The sequence below is a fragment of the Salvia splendens genome, chromosome 3 (genome assembly GCF_004379255.2).
Source record: "Salvia splendens isolate huo1 chromosome 3, SspV2, whole genome shotgun sequence".
Classification (NCBI taxonomy): Eukaryota; Viridiplantae; Streptophyta; class Magnoliopsida; order Lamiales; family Lamiaceae; genus Salvia; species Salvia splendens.
This window is the reverse complement of record NC_056034.1, coordinates 19,179,708-19,205,327: the sequence shown is the minus strand read 5'-3', so window position 1 is coordinate 19,205,327 and position 25,620 is coordinate 19,179,708. Positions and strand designations below refer to the sequence as shown.

At 38.4% G+C, this 25,620-nt stretch overlaps 3 protein-coding genes across 5 annotated transcripts; 2 read left to right on the top strand and 1 right to left on the bottom strand.

Moving 5' to 3' along the window:
- The first annotated feature begins 476 nt into the window (after positions 1–476).
- LOC121796000 (protein EMSY-LIKE 4-like) lies at positions 477–6,926 on the top strand. Of its 3 annotated transcripts, none has more exons than XR_006049682.1 (5): positions 477–840; positions 3,039–3,197; positions 3,296–3,376; positions 6,254–6,429; positions 6,538–6,926. XR_006049682.1 is itself a non-coding variant. In XM_042194687.1 (5 exons), the coding sequence occupies exons 1-5, from the start codon at positions 721–723 to the stop codon at positions 6,772–6,774; spliced, it is 675 nt and encodes a 224-aa protein (XP_042050621.1). In that variant the 5' UTR covers positions 477–720; the 3' UTR covers positions 6,775–6,926. The 3 variants fall into 3 exon arrangements, 2 of the variants coding, with proteins under 2 accessions (XP_042050621.1, XP_042050622.1); XM_042194687.1 differs by having other exon boundaries at positions 3,039–3,099; XM_042194688.1 differs by lacking the exon at positions 6,254–6,429.
- A 5,654-nt stretch (positions 6,927–12,580) lies between these two features.
- LOC121794045 (UPF0481 protein At3g47200-like) lies at positions 12,581–14,222 on the top strand. The gene has a single exon (XM_042192055.1). It carries the CDS (start codon positions 12,589–12,591, stop codon positions 13,957–13,959), a length of 1,371 nt encoding a protein of 456 aa, XP_042047989.1. The 5' UTR covers positions 12,581–12,588; the 3' UTR covers positions 13,960–14,222.
- Positions 14,223–24,764: 10,542 nt separating this feature from the next.
- On the bottom strand, positions 24,765–25,496 carry LOC121793799 (rapid alkalinization factor-like). Its single transcript, XM_042191832.1, has one exon. The coding sequence runs from the start codon at positions 25,346–25,348 to the stop codon at positions 25,007–25,009; it is 342 nt and encodes a 113-aa protein (XP_042047766.1). The 5' UTR covers positions 25,349–25,496; the 3' UTR covers positions 24,765–25,006.
- Between the last annotated feature and the right edge of the window lie 124 nt (positions 25,497–25,620).

Sequence of the window (25,620 nt, the reverse complement as noted above, 5' to 3'; positions counted from 1 at the left end):
TCCATTTCTCGGTGTTGATCTTGTACATAAATTAAGATAGAGAGAGTACTCGTTAAAACAAGTGGTGCGAATGAAAATGACGTGCAAACCGCGTATATATAGTGTTTCGAAAAAAAAATTGTCTAGGCGATGCGCTAGGCGATCCAGACGCTGCAATAGCGCCGAGCGGATCGCCCAGCGCATCGCCTAACGCCACGAAATCGCCGAGCGCTAGGCGGTTTTTAATTTCGAAAATGGCTAGGCGGTTGCAATGGACCGCCTAGCGCCGGCGCTCGGCTAGGCGGTGCGCTAGGCGCCATTGCGGATGGCCTTAGTGAATAATTAATCAAAATTGCTCTAATATTTTTAGTCACATCCCTCCAAGGCTCCAACGCTAAAGCCAATCAAAATTGAGACTACACCACCATTGCAGCTGAACTCCTTAGACTTGAGACGCCACCACCATTGCACCCGAGCTCCCCGCCGACGAGCTCGACCTCGATTACTCAGGCGCTTAGCATATATCTTTTCATTTTGCAATATATTTAGACCATTGCTCCGCCCTAACTTCTCTCACTTTCCCCATTTCCTCCGTCAATTGCTCTCTCCACCGCCGTGTCGCCGCGGTGATTCTCCTACCCTCAATGAACCGGTTAATTCCGCAATTGACCTGGTCACCATCTCCAGCTTGGTGTGAATTTTCACAACGAACCGGTTAATTCCGCAATTGAGCTGATTGAAATGGCAGTCACCCGAGATTGTTTGCAAGCTTTTTATAATCTCTGGTACTTTCCCTCTCTAGCATCTATCACCGGTAGCGGCACCGCCACTGAGATCCGCAACTTCCTTGGCGAGAAGAAGGTAGCCCGAGTTTTTTGTTTATTATTTTTATATTTTCTGTGCTCTTAATTATGGAAATAGTTGTGATAAATTTAGAAATGTTGTTTTTCATTCGTAGCTGCATCATATGCCTTGATAGTGTTGGTGAGTTTGTTGTTTGGCAGGTATATAAATCTCAATTGTTTGAGCTTGGTGTTTCTCTCATAAACTTTGGAAACAATTCTGATGCTTTTCAGAAGTTCTGCACTTCATTTGCAGCTGTGTCATATCCTAAAATTCTATATTTTGCTTTTTAAAGGTTGAATTATGATTTATATTGGAATTCGAAGAAATTTTGCTGTTTCTATTGATGTTTGAAATTACCCTTTTCAAACTACCAGTTTGCCCTATCTATTGTTTTCCATTTTAACTGCATTTTAGTTTAGTGGATAGTTTAAAAGAAAGTTCTGTTGGATCAGTTTACTTTTTTAATTTAGTGGATTTTCACTTGGCATGCACACGGTTCATAAACAGACGGTTCACGGTTCAACATTTCCATGAACCTGAACCAGCCCGCCAAGGGTTCCGGCTGTTCATAATTTTTTTTTTGCATTTTCTTATTTATTTATCTATGAAATGTGTGTAAATAAAATTCAACAAATCACGATGAAAATTGCAATTTTATTGAGATTACAAGTTACAACAATTACAAATCACAAAAAACTTGAAGTCTTAAACAAAAAATTTAAATACAACGAGACTACTAGTCTACAACGTAGCTAATTACAAATTACAAAAAAGACTTGAAGTTCTGAACAATAAATTTATAAGTGTATATACTCTTAGTCGGCGAAGGAGATGTTTCTACATAACTAAATTGAGGGGAAGTGGGGTATTTATAGGAGTAAAATTGGAAGAAATAAAAAAAAAGGTTCAAATTTCAAATTTCGGCCGGTTTACCGTTTGAACCGGCGGTTCAGTCCACGATTTCTGACGGATACCGCCGGTTTCTGACCGGTTTTCAGGCCTACACACTGCCATCTATACGCTGCCACCTGAAAAAAGGTCCTGAACCGTCGGAAACCGGCAGTTTACATCAGAAACCGCCGGTTTCTGACGTAAACCGCCAGTTTCTGACGTAAACCGCCGATTTTTCTGCACACCTAGCCTGAAAACCTACGCCCTAGCCGGAATCCTACCGTTGGAACCGCTGAACCGCCGATTACGGTTCACGATTTTTTCGAACCTGAACCGGCCCGCTTGAACCGCCGAATCGCCGGCGCCGGTTCCGGTTTGTGAATCGGCGGTTCCGAACCGCCGGTTAACCGGCGGTCCGGTTCGGTTTGTGCATGCCTAACTTGCACAATATTGGCTAGAAAATTGAATTGAGATCAAGCTAATGTAACTCATGTTAGTAGATTAGATGATGTCAATCAGGCTGTGTTCTACTAATCAATTGACTGGCATATATGTTCCACAAATCTATGTCTCGTGATTATTAATTTAGTTGTTTGAAAAAAATTACTTGGAAACTTGGAAAAATTAATCTGTCTCATGGTTATTAATTTCGGTAGTATACCAATTACCAAAGGAACTTGGAAACCTCACTTCCCTCACATATTTACAGCTTGGTGCAAATCACTTTGCTGGTTTGGCTGGTATTGTTGTCAATTGTTATGTTGTTTCTATTTTTCATGAATTTGTTTTTGTTTGCTTGGACAATAGCTTGAGTGGGTCTGTGCCTCTGTCCTTGGCTCTATAAATGTCCCCATTAGTTCAAGTTTAAGTAGTTGTTTCTGTCAATTGCTTCTCCTCAAATGGAAGCCATATATACAAGGTAGCAAATTTTTAAGCCAACTACATTGTTAAATCAGATAGCAGCTAATGAAATAACTTTTCTGCTGAAACAACATGATGATCCCTATCATGTACCGCCGCATCAAGTGAAGCACAAGGTACTGTCTGGTGGCAAATATGTGTCAGTAAACATAGTTACCTTGTGACAGTTATTAGTTATTTAAGTTTGTGAAATTTTATGTGGAAATTTAGCAAGAAAACGAAAGCTCATTAGATTATAGTTAGTTGAGGCTTTGTAACATTAAAATAATTTTGGTGCTGCTGATCTTGTGGAGCCTGCTGGTAGAGGCGTAGAACTATTTTGCAACTCAGCAGGGATTCTTTTAGGCATTTTTACATTGCTTCCCAAATCTAACAAGTGAATTTTGGTTGAAATATTTCAGGGATTTTTCCTTCAACAATCTCAGTGGACCTGTGCCCACTTTTCCCCGCAAAATCATTTCAGTATGCTCTCCTTTTGCAGAATTTGTCTACTTAATCATCATGTTACTTCGATACAATGTTACTGTCATATTATGGCAAACCTTGATTTATGCATGCATGTAAGAATTCTGTGCAAATTATTTTTGCTTCTTGCATTTGTTACTTTTTCGAGTTTCATGCCCTAAGTAATTAGTACTATGTCGTTGTAATATTCAAGGAAATCCTCATATTTGTGGAAGCCACTCTTCTGGATCAAATCTTGCTAGCCCCCTTGCATTTTCAAGAACTCAATCTTCAGGTTTGTTAGTGCTTCTCTGATTTGTGTGGTGTGTGTACACACGTCCGAACACAGGAAGTTACTCAATTTTGGAATTACAATGATATTTATTTTGTGTGCTATTGTCATATTGATGTGAGGGCACCCGCAACGCATCACGCGGGTGTCCCGCGTTCCGTCACGGAGGAACGGGACGGCGGCGAGACGCGTTGCAGTGCTCCGTCCCGTCCCCAGCCCATCACCATCCCGTCCCGCGTTCCGTCCCTCCGAGACGCGTAACGCGACGTCTCGCCACTCGTCGAGGCGACGTGGCGAGCTCCCAGGCCATGCGGGCCAGCGAGTGGGATTCGTCACGCTGATGCAATAATTCATTTTTTTTAAAAAAAAATCGAATTGAAATATAAATTTTTTTTAATCCAAACGGTAATGTTACCGTGTTATAGCCGTTTTTCAATTTTTTTACTCTATAAATACTCCTATTTCATACTCATTTCACACACGAACACACATCTATTCCTCTCAAATCCTCTCTATTTCCACTCCAATTTTCATCTCAAACCAACTCTATTTTTCTTCTCCCATATTTAATCAAACTAATGGATCCTTTTGAGCAAATGCGTCAAATAATGGAACAATCACTTGTAGAAGATCGACGTCGGGAGGCGGAGGAAGCTGCGCCGCCCCAACGACGCTCCCAGACGTACATCCATCGTAACCGGGAGGAAGCCGCCGCAAGGTTAGTACGCGACTACTTCTGCGATAACCTGGTTTGGGGAGATACCTACTTTCGTCGCCGTTTCCGCATGGGGAAACCCCTATTTCTCCACATCGCGAATACTTTGGCAGCTCGGGAAGAGTTCTTCCGGGAAGGGTTCGACGCGGTCGGCCGTCCCAGCCACACGACGCTGCAGAAATGTACTGCAGCAATCCGTCAGCTTGCGACTGGACAGACGGCCGCCATGTTCGACGAATACCTCCACATTGGAGACAACACTGGGCGAATGTGCTTGCTCCAATTCTGCAAAGGCGTCCGGGCGGCCTTCACCGACGAATTTCTCCGGAAGGCAAGCACGACAGATTGCCAGTTCCTGCTCGACCTGCACGAACAGGTGCACAGGTTCCCCGGGATGCTTGGCAGCGTCGATTGCATGCACTGGCAATGGAAGAATTACCCGGTGGCGTGGAGGGGGTCCTACACGAGTAGCCACAAAGGCACCCACCCGACCGTTATACTCGAGGTCGTTGCCGACTACCGGCTATGGATCTGACACGCGTACTTCGGGGTCCCTGGGTCGAACAACGATGTAAACGTGCTCCACCAATCCGACCTCTTCACCGAAGTTTTGGATGGTAAAGCGCCGACCATCAACTTCGTCGCCAACAATCGCCTTTACAAAATGGGGTACTATCTCGCCGACGGCACCTACCCGAAGTGGTCAACCTTCGTGAAGACGTGCAGCAGGCCTGTGAACCCAAAACAGGCTCTTTTTGCTCAGAAGCAGGAGGTTGCTCGCAAAGATGTGGAGAGGGCGTTCGAGGTTCTCCAAGCGCGCTTCAACATCATCAAAGCCCCGGCTCGTACGTGGTTCATGGAGAGCATGGTCGACATCATGTATACGTGCATAATCCTGCACAACATGATTGTCCAAGACGAAGGACCCGAGGTGGGAAATTGGTTCGACCCCGAATCCCCCGGAAGCTCAACCGCAAGTAGTCCACCGGGAAGTGGAGTGCATCCGTCTATACAAGAACGGTTGTCTATTCGGGCAAGGACACGCGACTCTAGCGCCCACCACTACTAGAAAATTAGCCTAAGACTACACTAAATTTGTGGCACTTTTTTAAAACTGCCACTACAGATAGTCACTCAATACACCAACCTTTAGCCACACTTATATCCTAAACTAATATTGCATCTCCAAATAAATGCCATGAAGAGATTCATGTAGTGGCACTTGTGCCAAGTGTCATACTGTATATAATAGGTATAATGTATTTTGAAAAAAAATATAAGAAATGAATAAAAGAAAAAAACAAGAAAAAGGAAATTAAAAAAAAAGGAAGAAATGAGAAGTAACTCCCTCTAGAACATACAGGAAAAAATCACTCCATCTCTTCCCCTCTTTCTCTCTTCTTTTTCTTCAAGGTAAATCCCCAATTGAAACTTAACAACCCTAGCTCTCTCATTCTCGGCGTTAGTTCGAAAATTGCCCGTCGCCGTCTCCCGATTCTGCGATTCAGCGCCGTCGCCCTCTCTCCTCTCTCGGCGAGCATCACTGCCGTCGCTCCTTTCCTCACGACGGAGAGTCATCGCCAGTTGCTCCCCGGCGTTCAGCAGCGCCGCGCGATTGTCGCGGTTCAGAGGTGGGCTCGTGAAATTGGGGTTGGAAATTTTAGGTTAGGTCTTTTTTAATGTTGCTAAATTTTGTTTCTTCTTAACCTCGATATGAAGTTAAGTTATGCGGATTGTGATTCTTTTCTGTATTTCAGTTTCGATGAATTGAGATTTCTCCATTTTAATTTGTTTCAAAAGTCGACCTTTCCTCTGCTTTTCTTTTGCCTCTTCATGGTGTGGAGGTCGAGGTTGTGACTAGAGCAAAGATCATAATGAACAGTTCTACCATTGGTTTCTTAACGAGTGGAAAATTATTTAACTGATTTGTTTCGTTGAGTGTAGATTGCGCTAGTTAGGATTATAATATAAGTATCAATTTAACTGCTTGAATAGCCAGTCAATATAATTATTTCATACTTGAGACTGTTGCATACTATTTGTTTGCTAGAACTTTGTCTAAGTACTTTCAAGATCATGAGTATGGGTTGATTATTTGCACGATTCCTAGATTACTTATAATTAAATAAAGTTAGTTAAAACTGATGATGATAATCCTGAAATAGGGTATAACAGAGGCACAGTAGGAGGTCGTGTGGCAGGGAACGAAAGGTCATTTCTACCATCAGCCCCATTTCAAATGAGTCAAATGGATATGGAATACGAAATACATAATCTGGAACAGATTGCATATGATGCTGTTTTACGAGCTTTCAAAGCACAATCTGATACACTCACATGGGTATATTCTGCTACATGTTTATCAATTATAAGTTATGTCTTTACTATGTTTGGGAAGACTGTCTCATCTGATTGGATTTGGCTGTTTCTTGATATATTTGTTTCTCAGGAGACAGAGGGTCTTATAACAGAATTGAGGAAGGAACTCAGGGTGCCAGATGATGAGCATCGAGAACTACTTAGTCAGGTCAATGGTGATGACCTCATTCGCAGGATCAGAGAGTGGAGGGAGGCAGGTGGTAACCGAAATATAGCCCCCAATGTCGCCCAGCATATAAACAACCAGTTACCAAGTCCTACAATTTCAGCTTCTCGTAATATGTTGAGCACTTTTGGAATAGATTAGCACTTTATAATTTTTAGTACTAGTATTGTTTGTGTAGTTTAAGTCAAAGATGACCAACACTTAATATTGTTTAGTTTGTGTGTTCAAACACGTTACATTTTTGTGTAAAATCATTTGATGGTTTGAATATTATTCAAATAGTTGTCATTTTATTTGAGTGAGTAGTTTATTAAATTTGAAGGATTAAAATGAATTTATAAATATTTGAAGGATGAAAATATAAATTACAGAAATATGTAGGTGAAAAAAGTAAATTAAATAAAATGAGGGAAAATTGTAATAATAAATATTTATTGGGGTATATTGTATATTTTTCCAAAAAGTTAATGTAGTTTAAGAAAATATATCGTGGCATTTTCTAGTGACATTACACGTCATGTTTCATGGCACTTTTTGATTGCCATAATACAAGACCTATCCTTACACGTTACCTATAACTACAGCTACCGATAATGCACTTGCATAAAGTGCCATTACAGGCAAAGTGCCACAACAATAGTTTTCTAGTGGCAATTTTAGGTGTCATTAAAGGCTGATTTTCTAGTAGTGCACGCCCAACTCCAAGAGGATCTAATTGAACACATTTGGGAAAACTTTGGTGGAGGAAATTAATTATGTAGTTTTAATTTTTTTAGGATTTTTATTTATGTTTTTTTAATTTTTTATGAATTTTATGTTGTAATGTTATTTTATTGTTAATGAAGTGTGTTTTTTATTAATTGAATTTGTTGGAAAAAAAATAAAAAAAATGAAATTGAATAAATAGTAATTTAAGGGACGGAGGGTTGCAGGTTCCGTCCCTTAGTTAAGGGATGGAGTAAAAAAGTACAGTGAGGCTCGCAAATAGTATTTTAAGGGACGGTTAAGGGACGATATAGTGACATCATTGTGGATGACGTGAACATTGCTCAATTAGGAATTACAATAATGAGTGGAAATCGTGAGCACAGGACAAAGTTGGAAAATGATGTTGCTATGATGCAAGAGATGATGAAGTTGTTCATGACGACGGCCCGCAAGTCCAGCCACGCTTCTGACAGTTCTGTAGGGATATGACCCATGTATCACAAACTTGATAAAATGTCTTTTGTTGCTTGTTTTGTAGGGATATGACATCATACATTTCATACTTTTGTTGATTATTTTAACTACTAACATTTATACTTATTCATCATAATTTTTGGATTTAATGTTTATATTGTTTATTAATTTTAGGTTTATTTTAATATTCAGGTGAAATATTAATTAAAATAGAAATTCTGATCCAAATGCTAGATTAATGTGTACTTTGTATATTTAATTTTATTGGTTATTAATTTTAGGTTTTTTATATTCATGTGAAATATTAAATGAAATAGAAATTCTGATTCAAATGCTAAATTAGTGACGGATTGGGCCATCACTAACATATAAATATGCAACACAACTTTAGTGACAGAGGTACGTCGGTCTCTAATCAGTGACAGATTATTCGTCACTACTATGAGACTAGGGAACACAGTTTTAGTGACCGCCTAGTCCGTCACTAATTCAGACAGCTGAACGCAGCGCCCAGTTGGTTTCGTGACAACGTATTCCGCTAGTAATGCTGTTGTTAAATTTAGTGGCAGACAAAATTAGTCATTAAATTTTTTTACTGGCTTTTTAATTACGGCTACCTTTCGGTGGTAATATGTCACTAACACTGTTTAGTGGCGGAAATTCAGTGATTAATGACGCATATTTCCGTCACTGATTGGTGAGTTTTTTTGTAGTGGGAGTGGCCTGCCTCGTTGCTGACATTTCCCCATGACTCAATCGGCACCAGCAAAGGTCAAAGGTTTACGGGAAAAGATCGCAGATGCACACAATAACAAATTAAACATGTCGAGGAACTTGACCGTGATTGATTACAACTATCTCAAAAAACATCCATCTTGGATGCAGAAAGATAACCAAAAATTCACTGCATACATCATTAATTTGTAGAAGGTAGAATAATCGATTGGCACAAGTTATGATGATCTTCCCAAAAAGAGGCTCGTTAGAGCATCTCCAATGGCGGACGTCCGGTCGGACATCCGGTCGGACGTCGCGACGGGCGACCGGGACGTCCGCCATTGTGGCGTTTAGGGTCGGATACGGACGTCCCGTGAGGACTTCGGGTGTCCTCGGACGTCGGCGCGACGGGCGGGCGGACGTCCCGTTTTTAAATTTTTTTTTTAAAACTCTACATATACGGCTCGTTGAATTTTATTTCATTCGCACCACTTGTGTTAACAAGTTTCTCTCTCTACATCTCTAATTTCAAGTATATCTAGAATGTCTAGTGAAAGTGATAGCGAGAATGAGTTGGAGGTCGCTGTTGAAGGTGCGATAGAGAGGCTGCTACAACAGAGGTCGCAGCGGCGGCGGCAGCAGGCGGCGGTACCTCGACCGATCCATCGTCGAACTCAAGTACCCCGTGACCACATTGCTGCACATATTCGGTTGTATGCGGACTACTTCGCTCCGCAACCGCGTTTTGGGGAAGCCTTATTCCGGCGACGCTTTAGGATGCATCGTCCGCTGTTTCTACACATCGTGGGTGCTTTAGAGAGAAGATACCTGTATTTTAGGATCGGAGAGGATGTAGCTGGCAAACCCGGACTCACGCCCTTGTAGAAGTGCACTGTCGCAATCAGACAACTGGCGTATGGAGGCGCGGCCGACATGTTTGACGAGTACCTCCACATTGGCGAGTCGACAGCCGTCGAGTGTCTGCAGAATTTTTGCGCGGGCGTGAGAGCGATATTCGGGGAGCGGTATCTTCGGAGTCCGAGCCCGAAGACTGCCAGATGCTGATAGATATGCATGGGTCGGTGCACGGGTTCCCTGGGATGTTGGGCAGCATAGATTGTATGCATTGGGAGTGGAAGAACTGCCCCGCCGCCTGGAAGGGGATGTACACTACCGGCTTCAAAGCCAAGCATCCCACGATGATCCTTGAAGCTGTAGCTGACTACCGGCTATAGATATGTCATGCTTATTTTGGAGTCGCCGGGTCCAACAACGGCATCAACGTTCTCCAGTCGTCGCCCCTGTTCAACGCTCAGTGCAATGGCGTTGGTCCCGCCATCAGTTTCGTCGCCAACGGCAACCAGCATAATATGGGGTACTATTTGGCGGATGGGATATACCCAAACTGGCCCGTCTTTGTGAAGTCAATCAAGCATCCGCTCGGACAAAAGAAGACATACTTTGCGAGCCGCCAGGAAGCAGCGCGCAAGGATGTGGAGCGGACATTTGGTGTGCTCCAGAGTCGGTGGGCGGTTGTGAAGGGTCCTGCACGGCAATGGTATATTCCCAACATCGGCGATATCATGTACGCATGTATCATAATGCACAACATGATTGTCGAAAATGAAGCTGCGGAACTGACTCAGTGGACCAACGAAGATGATACGGATGCAGGTCCAAGTCACGGAGTGGCCACCGCGAATGTGAATATGGGGGTACCTCATGGAGAGGTCGCGCGGCTGCGTGCATTTGCCGACATGCGGCAAACAGATGCCCATGTTCGACTTCAGCAGGATATCATCGAAGAGGTTTGGACTCGGAGGGGTTGACGTGATAATGTATGAAGTTTTTTTTATTAGTATGTAATTTTTTTTTTCGAATCATATATGTTTTTTCCGATGAAGTTGTTAATTTTTCCCGTTCGTATTCTCGGTCAAATTTTATTTCCGTAAATGTTAATTGTTTTATATGTAAATGTATGATTTTTTTTAATTGCGGGATGTCCAAGTGGGAAGGGCGATGGGAAGGGCGGATTGTGCAGGGGATGTCCTAGTGACGTGGCAGTGGGATGGGAAGTCCTAGTGACGTGGCAGGAGGTGTTTTTGGGATGTACTAGTGGATGTCCGCCCACTGGAGATGCTCTTAAGCCTTTTATAATGAGAAAAATAATCACGCAAAATTGGAGAATAGATCCCTATAAATCTGGAAACCACCAAAGTTCAATGTTACTTATGTATTGACGTTTCACTACCTTTGTATTGACCTTTCGCATCCATTGTATGGATACTCGCGACATGGGTCTGAAAAGAATGTTGGGTATAATTCATAATATTATTCATGCTTGTAACTTTCGCAAGGGAAAAAATCAAATGCAAAACGAGCTTATGCGTATTGTAGATTATAAATTGTTGCTATGCAACTAATAATATGAAGGAAATAAGATATTGTTAGAATAATATTAATTAAAAAATAATATCATATCTAAATTCAATCAGGAAAAAAATGATAGAAGTTATCATAAAGGCAAGAATGTAATGCATACCGAAAAAATAGGAAAAATGAAAACTTATCTTATGGAATATCAATAATGTCGTATTTTACTATTAGGGATGAAAACAAGAAAAATATCTTACCTTATTAACCGTATAAAAAATGACTTTATTAGGGATGGAATGAAACTGATTTCTGTAAGATTGCTTTTAAACATTTAGTTGATTATTTGATGTATTTTTATGACACATGGTAGTTTTGGGTAATCTGATTTTGAAATAAAGATATAAATAGGTGTATGTTATTAATATTGTTTGAAAAGTGGAAATGAGTCTTCTTAAACTGAAGACTGTTTTAGATCTAAAAATATGTAGTAGTATTAATGTATACATGAAAAAACTTTGTAATAAGTAAATCAAATTTAAAACACTTCAGATACAAATACATGCACTTAAAAAGTGCCATATATGGACAGCCCATTTTAATCTTCTACGCTTCTTCTTGAGTGGGTATTAGGTGATAGAAAAATAAGTGACGACTTAAATATATGGATATTTAATGGTTTGGACAAAAACTTTCAGTTTAGGTAATGGTTTACTAAAAATAAGTAAAAAAAACATGTCCTATTAATACTAGAAATAGCCTACGCATACTGCCATAGACGGTAGACCAATAATGGAATTAAAAAAAATAAACAAATTGAAGTTTAAAAGTATAAATAGTAAAATCATACTAAAATATAAGGGGTAGTTTAATCATAACATCCATGTAGAAGGATTAGGAATGGCAAGAGTATATAGTAGGTTGAAAGGTGATTTCTAACTAAAAAAGTATCCAACAAAAAAAAGGAATGGAATGAAAAATCATTATTTCATTTCCTTCTTCGTTCCAAATTCTATCATGCTCTCTCCGTCTCATAAAAATATGAACACTTTCTTTTTTTATCCGTCCCATAAAAATTCATTTAAGAAAAGTTATATCAAACGCAATACTCACATATATCAATTTATTTATAACTTATACCACTAGGGCACATCATTAACACAAATAATAAGGTGAGTCCTAATATGCATTAAACAATTATGCATTAATTTCAGTGCCGTCCAAATGTCCTTATATTTTTTTTGGGACAGGGAGAGTAATTCATACCTACATTGTGGACAATTATTACAAACAAATACATAACTTATTACGAGACATAGACCATATGTTAGATCGGTGATGTTACTAAAATATGTTTAATCTAGTACGATATATGATTGATTTTATGAAAATTTGTATTATTATATAGATTAGCATCATCTATTGAACCTGCCTGCCCCAGTTGCTATTGGTGTACATTATCAGCATTAGAGAATGTCAAAAGAGAAATGTAACTCAATATTTAATTCTCATACTAGTATTAGTTAAGACTCCATTCCTAATAAATTACTATTATCATCACAAATAAGCCAATTATTGGCAGATTTATAGTAAAAAAAACGAGCCATTCAACTGCTCCAACATCGCATGCCATCTTAGCTCACGTCCTTTTTACAATAAAAGGAATACGCAAAATCCTAAGTGATGCTGCATTTGTTTGCAATGGAAAAGACCATCACTACTGCCCAACACAACAAATTTGAGAAAGTATTCACAACAGATCATGTAGATGTAGCAATAGCTGTAAAAGATGAAATGCTACCTCCTTACGGCGTCCAGCGCCGCCGGATACACCGAGTACCACCGCAGCTACGGCGGAGGAGCGAGAGCCGCCGAGAGTACGACCCCACGATCGTCTCGCTGGGACCGTACCACCATGGCCAGCCGGAGCTCTGCGCCGCGGAGGAGGTCAAACACAGGTTTTTATACCGCCTCGCTTCCGGAAGCGACGCCAACAAAGCCTCCCTCCACCGCATGATTCTCGCCCAAATCGGCGAACTCAGGGCCTACTACGCCGACGAAGACTGCGTCGACCGATTCAGCGACGGAGAACTCGCCACCATGATGCTCCTCGACGCCTGCTTGATGGTGGCACTGATGGAAGGCCTCGCCGGCGACAGCGATGTCTTCCTCATCTGGCACCAGTGCCTCGGCATCGCCACGCTGCATTTCGCATTTCCCGATCTAATGCTGCTCGAGAATCAACTCCCCTTCCCCGCCCTAAAATTGATCCTCAATCTACGGCGGGGAAAGGAAGGCGCCGGATTGATCAACAGCTTCTTAAATTGGTTCCTCGCCGGAGATTTCAATCCCGAGGGTGGAAAAAAGGGGTTGGAATTGGAGGAGGAGGAGGAATTACCTCTCCACCTTCTAGAAGCCTGCCACAGAATGCTGGTGGGATCCAAATCCCCAATTACGAAGAAAATCTCTGGTTTGAAATTCACGAATCCAGAGCGCGACATCACGATCAGATCCGTGATGGATCTGAAATCAAAAGGGATCGAGGTGACGCCGAGCTCGTCATGCTCGATCCGAGACATCAAGTTCATACCGGGGGCGTTCCAGAAGGCGGAGCTGCAGCTGCCGAGGCGGGTGGTGTGGACGCACGCGCTGAGCACGCTGTCGAACGTGATCGCGTACGAGATGTCGCCGGGGACGGTGTCCGGGTTCGAGGTGCTGTCGTATGCCAACTTCATGAAGGCGTTGACGGAGAGCGCGGAGGACGCGAAGGAGCTGCAGGAGCAGGGGATCTTCGTAAACCGGTTTCAGAATCAGCAGCAGCTGGTGGAGGAGCTGAGAGGCGTGGACACGTTTGGGATGGACAACTCGGATATATTCAGAGATGTGAAGGTGGAGATAGAGGAGCACTGCAAGAGCAAGGCCAAGACGTGGATGGTCGATCTTATCCATACCTGGTTTGCTACCCCATGGACGGTCATTGCCTTGTTCGCCGCCATCATTCTGCTCTGCCTCACCCTTGTCCAGACCTATTTCACCATTAATCCTATAACCTGATCATCAATTCATATCCCAACTAACTTTATTAAATTTTCATATTCATCATCATCGTCATGATTATTAAAATCTTATCAATATATACAGTTACAACAGTTCTACCATTCAACTGCTACATCTGCCCGCCAAAATTGATCGTTTAAGTTTTTGGATCACCGATGATTCATCCTCTCTCAGAAAGTAAATCAATAAAGTTTAGGATGCTTGATGGGGGAAATATTTGTCGTGCAATTTATTCGTTAGTTAGCTATAAAATTTGTTCCAGTTTATGTATGGCGTTTTTTTTCAGTGTTTCTGATTGCATACTGTGCATATATATATACATGCATTGCTGACTCGCTTTTATTTTAGACATGAGCTATATCCGCAAATGTATTAGGCTAGTGTAGTAAAATACATCAAGTAACAATACTCACAATGGATAGGCCCACAACCTGCACCCGAAACAAATCTGTTAACAACACCATGTAATATGGGTTGACACGACATGATAATGACATAAACTCAATTTACATGATTTAAACTTGATAAATTCAAATCCAGATAAAAAAGTCAAGTATAATTATTTAAAAATAATAATATTTTAATAATAATAGTGAAAGTATTATTTTTTTAGCAGGTTATCCGATCCCCACCTGAAATTATCGAGTTCCTAACAAGCATGAGCGGACCTAAGTAAAAGGAAGGAGGGGCTAAAGATCTCATTGAAATGATTTTTAAAACATTTTTCTATTAATTATTTTTAAAATTTATTCAAATTTAATGTAATTATAATGTAAAAGCCCCTAAAAATGATCTAAATTACTTACAAATAAAATTTAGATATCTCATCCCCTAGCGGTAAATATTTATGCGTCCGTCCTTGCTAACAAGTTAACCCAATAAATACATAAATATTTGATCCAAACCTATTAGTTTGAACTTCTTGATGTCGGGATATATTCAAAGAATTCCGCTTATGCTACTTTATGATCATGATGACATCATACTGAATTACTGATCCACAGCTGTTTCTAGTTTTCTTTGATATTCAACATGGTATTAGGCCATCCACAACGCTGTTCCTATACCGTTCCTTAAACCACTATTTGAGGGCCCCACTGTACTTTTTTACTCCATTCCTTAACTAAGGAACGGAACCTGCAACCCTCCGTTCCTTAACCGTTCCTTAAATTACTATTCATTCAATTTCATTTTTTTTATTTCCAACTCAATTCAATTTAAATAAACACACTTTAAAAAACAAACACACTTTATTAAAAAACACACAACATTAAAAAAAATTACAACTTAAACTTAAAAAAATAAAAAGCACACAATTAAAATCCTAAAAAAATAAAAGTACACAATTTTAATAATTTCATCCGCCAAAATTTGCCCAAATGTGCTCAATTAGATCATGTTGGAGTTGGGTGTGGGCACTAGAGTCGCGTGTCCTTGCACGAATAGATAACCGTTCTTGTATAGACGGATGCGCTCCACTTCGAGGCGGACTACTTGCGGTTGAGCTTCCGGGGGATTCGTCGTCGAACCAATTTCCCGCCTCGGGTCCTTCGTCTTGGACAATCATGTTGTGCAAGATTATGCACGTATACATGATGTCGACCATGTTTTCCATGAACCACGTACGAGCCGGGGCTTTGATGATGTTGAAGCGCGCTTGGAGAACCCCGAATGCCCTCTCCACATCCTTGCGAGCAGCCTCCTGCTTCTGCGCAAAAAGAGCCTGCTTTGGGTTCGCAGACCCACTGCACGTCTTCACGAAGGTAGGCCACTTCGGGTAGATGCCATCGGCGAGATAGTACCCCATTTTATAAAGCCGGTTGTAGGCGACGAAGTTGATGGCCGGCGCTTTACCATCCAAAACTTCGGTCAAGAGGTCGGACTGGTGGAGCACGTTTACGTCGTTGTTCGACCCGGGGACCCCGAAGTACGCGTGCCAGATCCAAAGGCGGTAGTCGGCAACGGCCTCAAGTATAACGGTTGGGTGGGTGCCTTTGTGGCCGCTCGTGTAGGACCCCTTCCACGCCACCGGGCAATTCTTCCATTGCCAGTGCATGCAATCGACGCTGCCGAGCATCCCGGGGAATCCGTGCACTGTTTCGTGAAGGTTGAGCAGGAACTGACAATCGGTCGTGCTTGGCCTTCGGAGAAATTCGTCGGTGAAGGCTGCCCGGACGCCTTGGCAGAATTTGAGCAAGCACATTCGCCCAGTGCTGTCTCCGATGTGGAGGTATTCGTCGAACATGTCGGCCGTTTGTCCAGTCGCAAGCTGGCGGATTGCTGCAGTACATTTCTGCAGCGTCGTGTGGCTGGGACGGCCGACTGCGTCGAACCTTTCCTGGAAGAACTCTTCCCGGGCTGCCAAAGTATTCGCGATGTGGAGAAATAACGGTTTCCCCATGCGGAAACGGCGACGGAAGTACGTATCTCCCCAAACCGGGTTATCGCAGAAGTAGTCGCGTACTAACCTTGCGGCGGCTTCCTCCCGGTTACGATGGATGTACGTACGGGAGCGTCGTTGGGGCGGCGCGGCTTCTTCCGCCTCCCGTCGTCGATCTTCTTCAAGTGATTGTTTCAATATTTGACGCATTTGTTCATAAGGATCCATTAGTTTGATTAAATTTGGGAGAATGAAAATATAGTTGATTTGAGATGAAAATTGGGGTGGAAATAGAGAGGAATAGATGTGTGTTTGTGATTGAAATGAGTATGAAATAGGAGTATTTATAGAGTAAATAAATAAAATAAAAATAAAAAAATAATAAAAAACGGAAATAAAAAAAACGGTCTCATTACCGTTGCAAAAAAAAAAATTATTAAATTCAAATTTAAAAAAAAATGAATTATTGCGTCACCGGACGAAGCGCGTCGAATGGGAGGCCGCCACGTCGCCTCGGCGCGTGGCGGAACGTTCCGTTCCGCGTTCCTCCGGAACGGAACGCGGCACGGCATACGAATGGCGACGGCACGGAACGGCGACGGAACGCACCCCGCAACGCGTGCCGCCGCGGAACCGTTCCGCCGGAACGGCATAGGAACCGCAACGGCACAGCGTTGCGGGTGCCCTTACTGATCCACGGCTGTTGCTAATCGTTTCTAGTTTTCTTTGATATTCATCATGGTATTTTTCTTGTGAAAACCTACAAGGAGCGAGTGTATTTTAAATTTAACTAGTATTACACCCGTGCTATGCACGGACTAAGATATTTCCAAAACATTGATTGTTAGTTTCTATATGATTGAAACAAAATTATAAACAATATTATTATTCGAAAATTATAAACAAAAGATCATAGCATATAATAACAATGAACAAAATGAGTAATAAAATTTTAAGTTATATGAAGGTAAAAATATTTAAAGATCAATATTGGAACATAATATTCAAACATTAAATTATAAATAGAACTTTCAACCTCATCCTTGAAAACATTAAAATCCTTATCAATTCTAAAACCTTTTTTATGACAACCAAGAATGCTGTAAAACCACCACATGCAACATATGTTGTTTTTCGGCCCACCTAATCGTTGTATATAATAACCGTGAGACTAAAAAATAAAGTCAATTTACATCACATAAAACAAAAAAATACTAAAGAATGTATAATTACCACTTCTCCTAATGAGATTTAAGATATTGTTCATCAAAAGCTATAATTTAATATTGCACTGGTGAGACACTTCCTAGTCAAGCTTCATTTCATTGCAATATAGTGACCCTATACACTAAAAACCCAAACCTTGAAACCTAAATCCTAAACCCTTAACTTTAAAATATACTCATCATGACCAACAAATGAGCCAAATATCAATAAAATTCTCACTCCGTCCCAGTTCAATTTTACTTTGTTGATCACTTATTCAATTTTTGGGGTTTTAGATCTGTATTCGATATCTTATACTGAGTCGGCCTACGTGATAATCCTTATTGATAGTAGATGTTTTTTTTACCTGAATCATGGCTATAAATCTGTTTATGTGCTCATATCAAGAAAGTGCTTTACAATAGAGCTATGTGAACGGTAAACAAAAAAAAATCTTGCTTGCATTCATCAAAGCATCTATTCACCCAATGATATTATTTATTGGAGTCGAAGTAGTGTTTTGTTAAAGCTAGACTTGTATTCTATCTAATCAAATAATTGTGTTTCACATGTGCAAGGAATGTAATAGAAGGAATGGAATACTATACGAAGGCTCAAAAAACTTATTATATTAGATGTTTTATTACTTTTGAATTATACATAATTTAACATTAGTATAGTTGTTATTTATAATATTAAACCAAACAAATAATTAATTTAAATAATAATCTTTACTAATTTTTAAGTGAATCACAACTAACTTATAAATAATAAAAAATTGTCAAACATGAATAATAGTGTATTGTTTAAAAAATAAAAAACTAAAACAAATTTGAATTTCTTAATTATAGTGTTTTGTTATAACTAATTTATTTTATATTTAACATTAAATGTAACTAAGGAAACTTAAGAGTACAAATCTCAATGTTGAAATCTCTAATTACAAAACTACAGGCAATCCTCTAATTGTTATATTGATACCATTCAAAAAGTGTATGAAATCTCCATTAACATTAATGATGGAGAATTGTTGGTTGGTTAGCAATTTAACATCGATTATGATCAAATAATACATGTCCCTTATATCTAGGCCTAAAAATTGCTTCCAATATTGCATATATAAATTGTTATTTTTAAAAAATAAAATATCCCTAGAATATAGCCTCAAAAGACGACTCTACCATTACATATATTTCCAAGAATGAATCTATTCATATAATCAGCTACTAATTATACAATTATACACGTATATAATTCTAACGCATTTGTGCATATGTGAACATTCGATAACTTTATCAGCCGATATAACCTATGTGGCTTTTTTTCTGGACAACAAACATCTTTCTACACAAGCTTTACTCGTCGGCCCGCTAAATTAGGTACTTGTCTCCATTTCTCTATTCCACAAACAAAGAAGCAATAGTGTAAATGAAATTTGCAACATCAGAAAAAAAAACGTACTCATTTGAGCTTAGTGCTATAGTTCAACATAACAAACATAGATATTATACAAAAATGGCAAAAAAAATGAAATAGGATACATTTTGCAGAATGGTTGGAGCTAATTCAGTCTCAACAATTAGTTGAAGTATTGTTGAAGTTGCCCTAGCAAGAATGAATTTCCCTCAATTCTTCAAGTTTCTTTTCTGGGTAGAACTCAATTATTTTGTAGAATAAAGTCGAATCAAGCGAAATTAAACACATCACTGCATCCATTTCACAAATTAAATAGACCATGACAGCGTAATTATGAAACACGAGAATTCCAAATCACAATAATTAAAATAGATCTTGTCAACCATGTCACTGCAAAGAAACTATTTTAATACTATAAAAAAATAGAAACCAAAATACCATATGCTTAAAATGCATGCTGCCAAGTGCCAAGGCGACAACCATTTCACAAATGAAATCTATCAATCGTGAAATCTATCAATATTCATTACCTTTGACAATAAGAAAATAACAGGAAGCACAACAATGAAATTCACAGAATAAATACATTATTTATTTCACTACTCGAATCAATTTTGAGTAACTCAACGGCAACAACCATACTGTGACCAATTGTGTAATCGAGATAAACAGCGAGACTCACGTTCGGCTAGCGGCAAACTATACAGATTCAAGGCATACTAACAAACCAACTTAAATGCGGAGTCAAAGACATCGTTGGAAGGGGTTTAATTTCGGCTGTGGCCAAGCCGTGGAGACAGCCGATTCGAACATTCGATTATAATTGTAAGGAGTAAGCAAAAATGTGTGGATAGTAATCAAGCTTCCAAATGTTATATCTATATATAGGCCAATAAATTAACCATGACGCTACATATTCTAAAAACCTTTCATATTATCCACTCAGACTAAATTAATTGTGATTAACGGTTATTTGCATTTTTTCATATGAACCGTTTCTACTTTTTAAAATTAATTTGATCATATGTTGAAATCATTAATTGCCTTGGGATGGAACCTTTCCTATTCCCCACTTCGGATAAACATAAGTGTGAATAACGGTTAATTGCCTTATAATTAGGGAATATGTAGTGTCATGTTTGCCTAATAAAATGAGGTAGTATAATTTTATGCATGGCATGTAAACTGTACCTTTAAATATTGTAAACGTTTGGATGAGATGTGTGCATTTAATACACAATAACTATGGAAGTTATTTTTTTTGTTAATTAATATACAATTATGCATGAAATGTACGTGTTGACAAACATTAAGGAAGAAAATTGTACGCCCTATTTGTCTTCAAGTTTGCTTGAATTATTTTGCAATATTCACTACATTTAATGGAAGTTTTAGTAACAACCAAAAATCAGTCTTAATTAAATAATAATTATATTTAGCAATATTCATTACATTTATTGGAAGTCTAATTAATTTCCATGAAACTGCCGTTAACCCTAAAAAATTCACAAACAAAAATTAGTTTTAATTAAATTATAATTTTTAATATAAAATGACAATCTTGTAAATATCTCCAAAACTCCCCTTTTATATATGTATAGATTATGTGATTTTGAGTCGAGTATCTAGCGAGAATGAATTAGATATTATTAATGAGACACCGTAATAATTAATGAGTGGGCAGCCTTGTTTGATGGGCATTTGTTCAAATGTGTAATATCCATGCTACCTATAGACAACCCTGTGAATTTGGTTGTAATTTTATTAATCTAAAAATCTCATTGATAAACTAACTTTGAAAGATGTGGATATTAAATTTGTAAGTGTTAGAGCATCCACAATGAGACTGGACTCCACATAGCCCTCACATAACTTTCATACTGCCACATCATCAACACTAAAATTCTCATGTCACATCAGCTTGCCACATCAACTGGACATCAAATAGCCCTCACATAGCCTTCCCACTACCTATCCATATCACTAATAACAATTATATAATTTAATTTACAATCGTATCAACATACGGAATTTAATTTACGAGACAAATACGAGAAATTCGAATAATACTATTAAAATTTAAAAAGTACATTAATTTTAAAAAAAGTACAATAATTTAAAAAAAAGTACAAAAAATAAAAAGTACAATTAAAAAAGTAAAAAAAATCACTCCTCGCCGTCGTCCTCGTCTCCGTCGTAGTTGTTCTCCATTGCTCGTTATTGATCTTGTACAGAAAGAAAGATAGAGAGAGTACTCGTTAAAACAAGTGGTGCGAATTAAAATGACGTTCAAAGCCCGTATATATAGTGTTTTCAAAAAAAAAATTAAAAATTAAAATCTGACGCCGATCCGGGGCCTACAATGGCGCCGTGAGGATCGGCGTTAGAACCGGCGTCATCACACGAATCGGCATGGCCACGCCGAACTTGACGCCGATTTCGCCAACGCCGGTCGCAATGGTTCGGCGTCGCGGTTTTGACGCCTCCATTGCTGATGCTCTTATAACATAGTATAACCTACCAAACACGCATTACAAATTACTAGTACTACACTATAATTTCATGAAATTATACTTACGATAGGGGTGGGAAATTATACCGAAATACCGTAATACCGGACTTACCGTACCAGAAAAATACCGAAAATACCGATTTTTCGGTATACCGCAGTTTCCGGTACAGTATGATACCGTACCGCAGTGTTTCGGTACTGTAACGGTATCAATTTTTCTATACCGTGGTATACCGCGGTATACTGAATCCACAGTATATCGGTATACCACGGTATACCGAAACTTCGGTATATACCGAATCCACGTTATACCGGTATACCGTGGTATACCGGTATACCGATAGATTATATATATATATATATATATTAATATTAAATATGTTGTAATATATATATTACATTTATTTATATATATATATATATATATATATATATATTATATTAAAAAAATTTAATACATCAATTAATACAATAAAATTAAACATTCAAATGATAATTTATTCAAACAAATTCAAAATTAACCTGAATCATTTTTTTTATCAACTCATCCTATTAAATATAATAAACACAATAGCACATAACACCGAAAGAAGATTGGAAACACGATATCGGGAATATGTTTCAACAGAGCACATTTGAAAGAATTTGTATTAACTCACACCATTTAGTATATGATTCTTTGTGTAATGTCATATTCCAAATATACAAAGTAATTAAAAATTTTGTTTTATTCTTCGTCCCACTTCATAAAATGTTAATTAAAAATATGTGCAGCTGAAAATGAATCAAATCGTTTAATTAGTGTTTAATTCATTGTATGTTATCTTATTTTATATACTACTTAAATTGAAGGATGAATAAATAGGATACTGATCAGTCATTCTTAATTCTTAAAGAGAAATAAATGTCCAATTTAAATTACAAACTAGTGTCACGCCCGTGCGATGCACGAATCATTTTAATTTCTTCATATTTATTTTATTTTGCGAAATAAAAGTTGTGAAATGATAAACAAAAGAATATTCGACATCCTCTTACTTTGGATTATACATTTTCAATCACATTAACCCCACATAAACACAAGAGTGTGTTTAAATGCTACCTTTTCTTAAAAATGTCAATACGATCACATTAAAATTTCAACACATATTTGTGTTGACATTTTAATAAACTGTCTTGACATTTAAATATCAGACTTAAAATTAAAAAGCATTTTAAATCTGTGAAAATATGAATTAACCGTTGAGTTATAACTGTAGGAGCAAGTTTACGTTGCAATAATTTAATATTGCACTGGTGAGACACTTTCTAGTCGAGATTCATTTCATTGCAATATAACGACCCTATACACTAAAAACCCAAACCTTAAAACCTAAATCCTAAACCCTTAACTTTAAAATATACTCATCATAACCAACAAATGAGCCAAATTTTGATATATGTTGAATTTTAGTATTTTCACATTAAAAAAATATAATTTGCTAGTATTTTAAAAATTTATTCAAATCAAAGGAAGACCGTGCCTTGTTAATATTTTTGAGATTTTGTATGCATGTTTATAATGATAGATTGAAATTAAAGTCTAGGGGAAAAAATTGAATCTTTATTTCATTACACTTGTAAATCTATTTGGAGATTTTATTTATAAGACCAATTATTACTACTATTGGTCTAAATAGCCAAAAATAATCAATAAGTACCTTCATTTTATCATTAACCACGATTATGAGATAAAATTTTGAATATATGTAATCAAATAATCCATAAATATATATTAAAAGATACTTAAAGATCAACATCATCGGCAACAACAAATATAATATGATACTTGATAACATGGTAACCAAAATATAAAATTGAATAGAGCGATGGACGAATTACCGATAGCAAAAAATAATGAACAATCGAGAAACCAATTAGTAAATGAACAAATCAAGAAACCAATTATTTTTCTGTATAACGTTACCATACCGTTATTACGGTATACCGTAATAACGGTATGGTAACGGTATCAAAAAATATCATACCGAATTTTCGATATACCGGAATTTCGGTATACCGAAAATTCGGTACGGTATCGGTATTGAATTTTGTCATACCGTACTTTCCGGTACGGTATGCGGTATGACACGGTCGGTACGGTATACCGTACTGACCCACCCCCTACTTACGAATCCCCATCCAATCCCATCTTTATGTCGCCTTTTAAATTTCGTATTTTTATTCCTATTGAAGCTTTGCAATTTCCCTTTTGCGAAAGGCACGTCAAACAAAGATTCCAAAACCACTTTAACAAAATCTACTAACCGAAAGCTTTTGATTGGCGAGTGGCTACACACTTTTATTTTAGTCCCAAGAAAAATCATTGACGATAGTTGAAAATTTTGTAATACGTAAGAAATTATCATTCAGAAGGTGAACTAGCATAATAACACATTTAGAATTTAATGCGATGTAGAGAATAAGAGAATCAATTAAATAAGTATGTTATTTAAAGTTCGGCTTCTAAGATGATATAACTAATTTAATTTTAAAAAGATTAACTCACTTAAAGAAGTACTCCCATTTAGAATTTTACCTACAAAATGATTTAGAAAAAAATTGCGGAATTATATTGGAACTATATTAGGAGTACTCCCTCCGTCCGCCATTAGGAGTCTCATTTTTTGGCGGCACGAGTTTTAAGAAATGTTAAGAAAAGCTAGTGGAAAAAAGTTAATGGAATAAGAGTTCCACTTGTAAATTTTAGTTTTAAATGAAATGTGGGGAAATGAGTTAGTAGAAGGTGGAACCCTATTACCAATTATGGTAAAAATGAACCGGGACTCCTATTAATGGACAGATTAAAATGGAAAAACGGGACTCCTATTCACGGACGGGGGGAGTATTTTATAAAAAATGTACAGTACTACTCCACTAGTTTGTAGTAATTTAGTACTACTACCTAACTTTCTAGCTGGATTTTTAGTGGAACCTTGATTTCATGCTAATTAAATTCACGATGTAATAATACTGAATTTCATTTTCTATCATATCAATATTTCGTACTATAATAAAAAGGGAAAATTGTTATTTAAATCAAAATTTTTGGTTTATCCTATAACTTATAAAATTAGCTAATTAAATCACAAGTTGTGCATATTTCTCAATTGTCCCATACACATAAAATTTTGATGAAATTTGTGATTTAAATCAGAATATTTGGTTCACTTTTGGATAAATAAATACTCCAGTTTTAAAAGGAAAATTGACACGGTATTCATGTTCATAAAGGCGACAGACGGGAAATCAGCGTTTGAAACTTTGAATCTTATCTTCATCCCACCATTGTGGATCAAGTTTCCAACAAATTTCCCATCACATGTATGCAATGAGTACAAATATGTTGTTCATCACTATTGATAATTGTAGGGAACAAACCATCAATCCACAAACAGCAATTTCATCCTTAGCTAATTCCTCGTATAATAATCTCAAACTAAAATTATTTAAAAAATAAACTATAAAGCATCACCAGAGAAATGAGACGTTCAGCTCCGGCAGCGAGTGATGGCGCTGCAGCCGCGCTGGTAGGGGTTGGCCTGCGCTCCGGGGCGGCAATTGTAGTAGGAGGCGCCGCGGCGCGAGCAGGGGGCGTTGTTCCTCTTTAGCGCCTCGTAGCTGATGTAGCGGCTCGTCGCTAGGATGCGCCTGCTGGACTCCGAATCCAGCTCGAACTCGTCGTCTCCGCCGGCCAAGCACTCAGCGATGGTCCCCCTGCAGCCGGATCTCACCGCCGGCATCATCCATCCCACGGCACCTGCCGATGCTTGAAGGATTAGAATTGATGCGATCAGGCAGAGTGGTAGTAGCAATTTGTAAGCGACTGCCATTTCCAATCTAAAGGCAGAGGGGTTGGGTTTTCTATTGCTTATTTGGGTTGGGAGGACAGCACACAAAGAATTGTACAATTTTTATTAATCAAAACAGAGTAGGGCTAAAATAATTGAGGAGGAGAAGGCCCTTTTTCTGTATATTATTATTCCATTTATGTTTGGTAAAAGTAGAATACCCATTTCTGTATATTATATGACAACAAAAAAATTTAAATAATGCCCTTTTCCATATATTATTATTGCTTCTTTTTTTTTTTTATATTTATGCG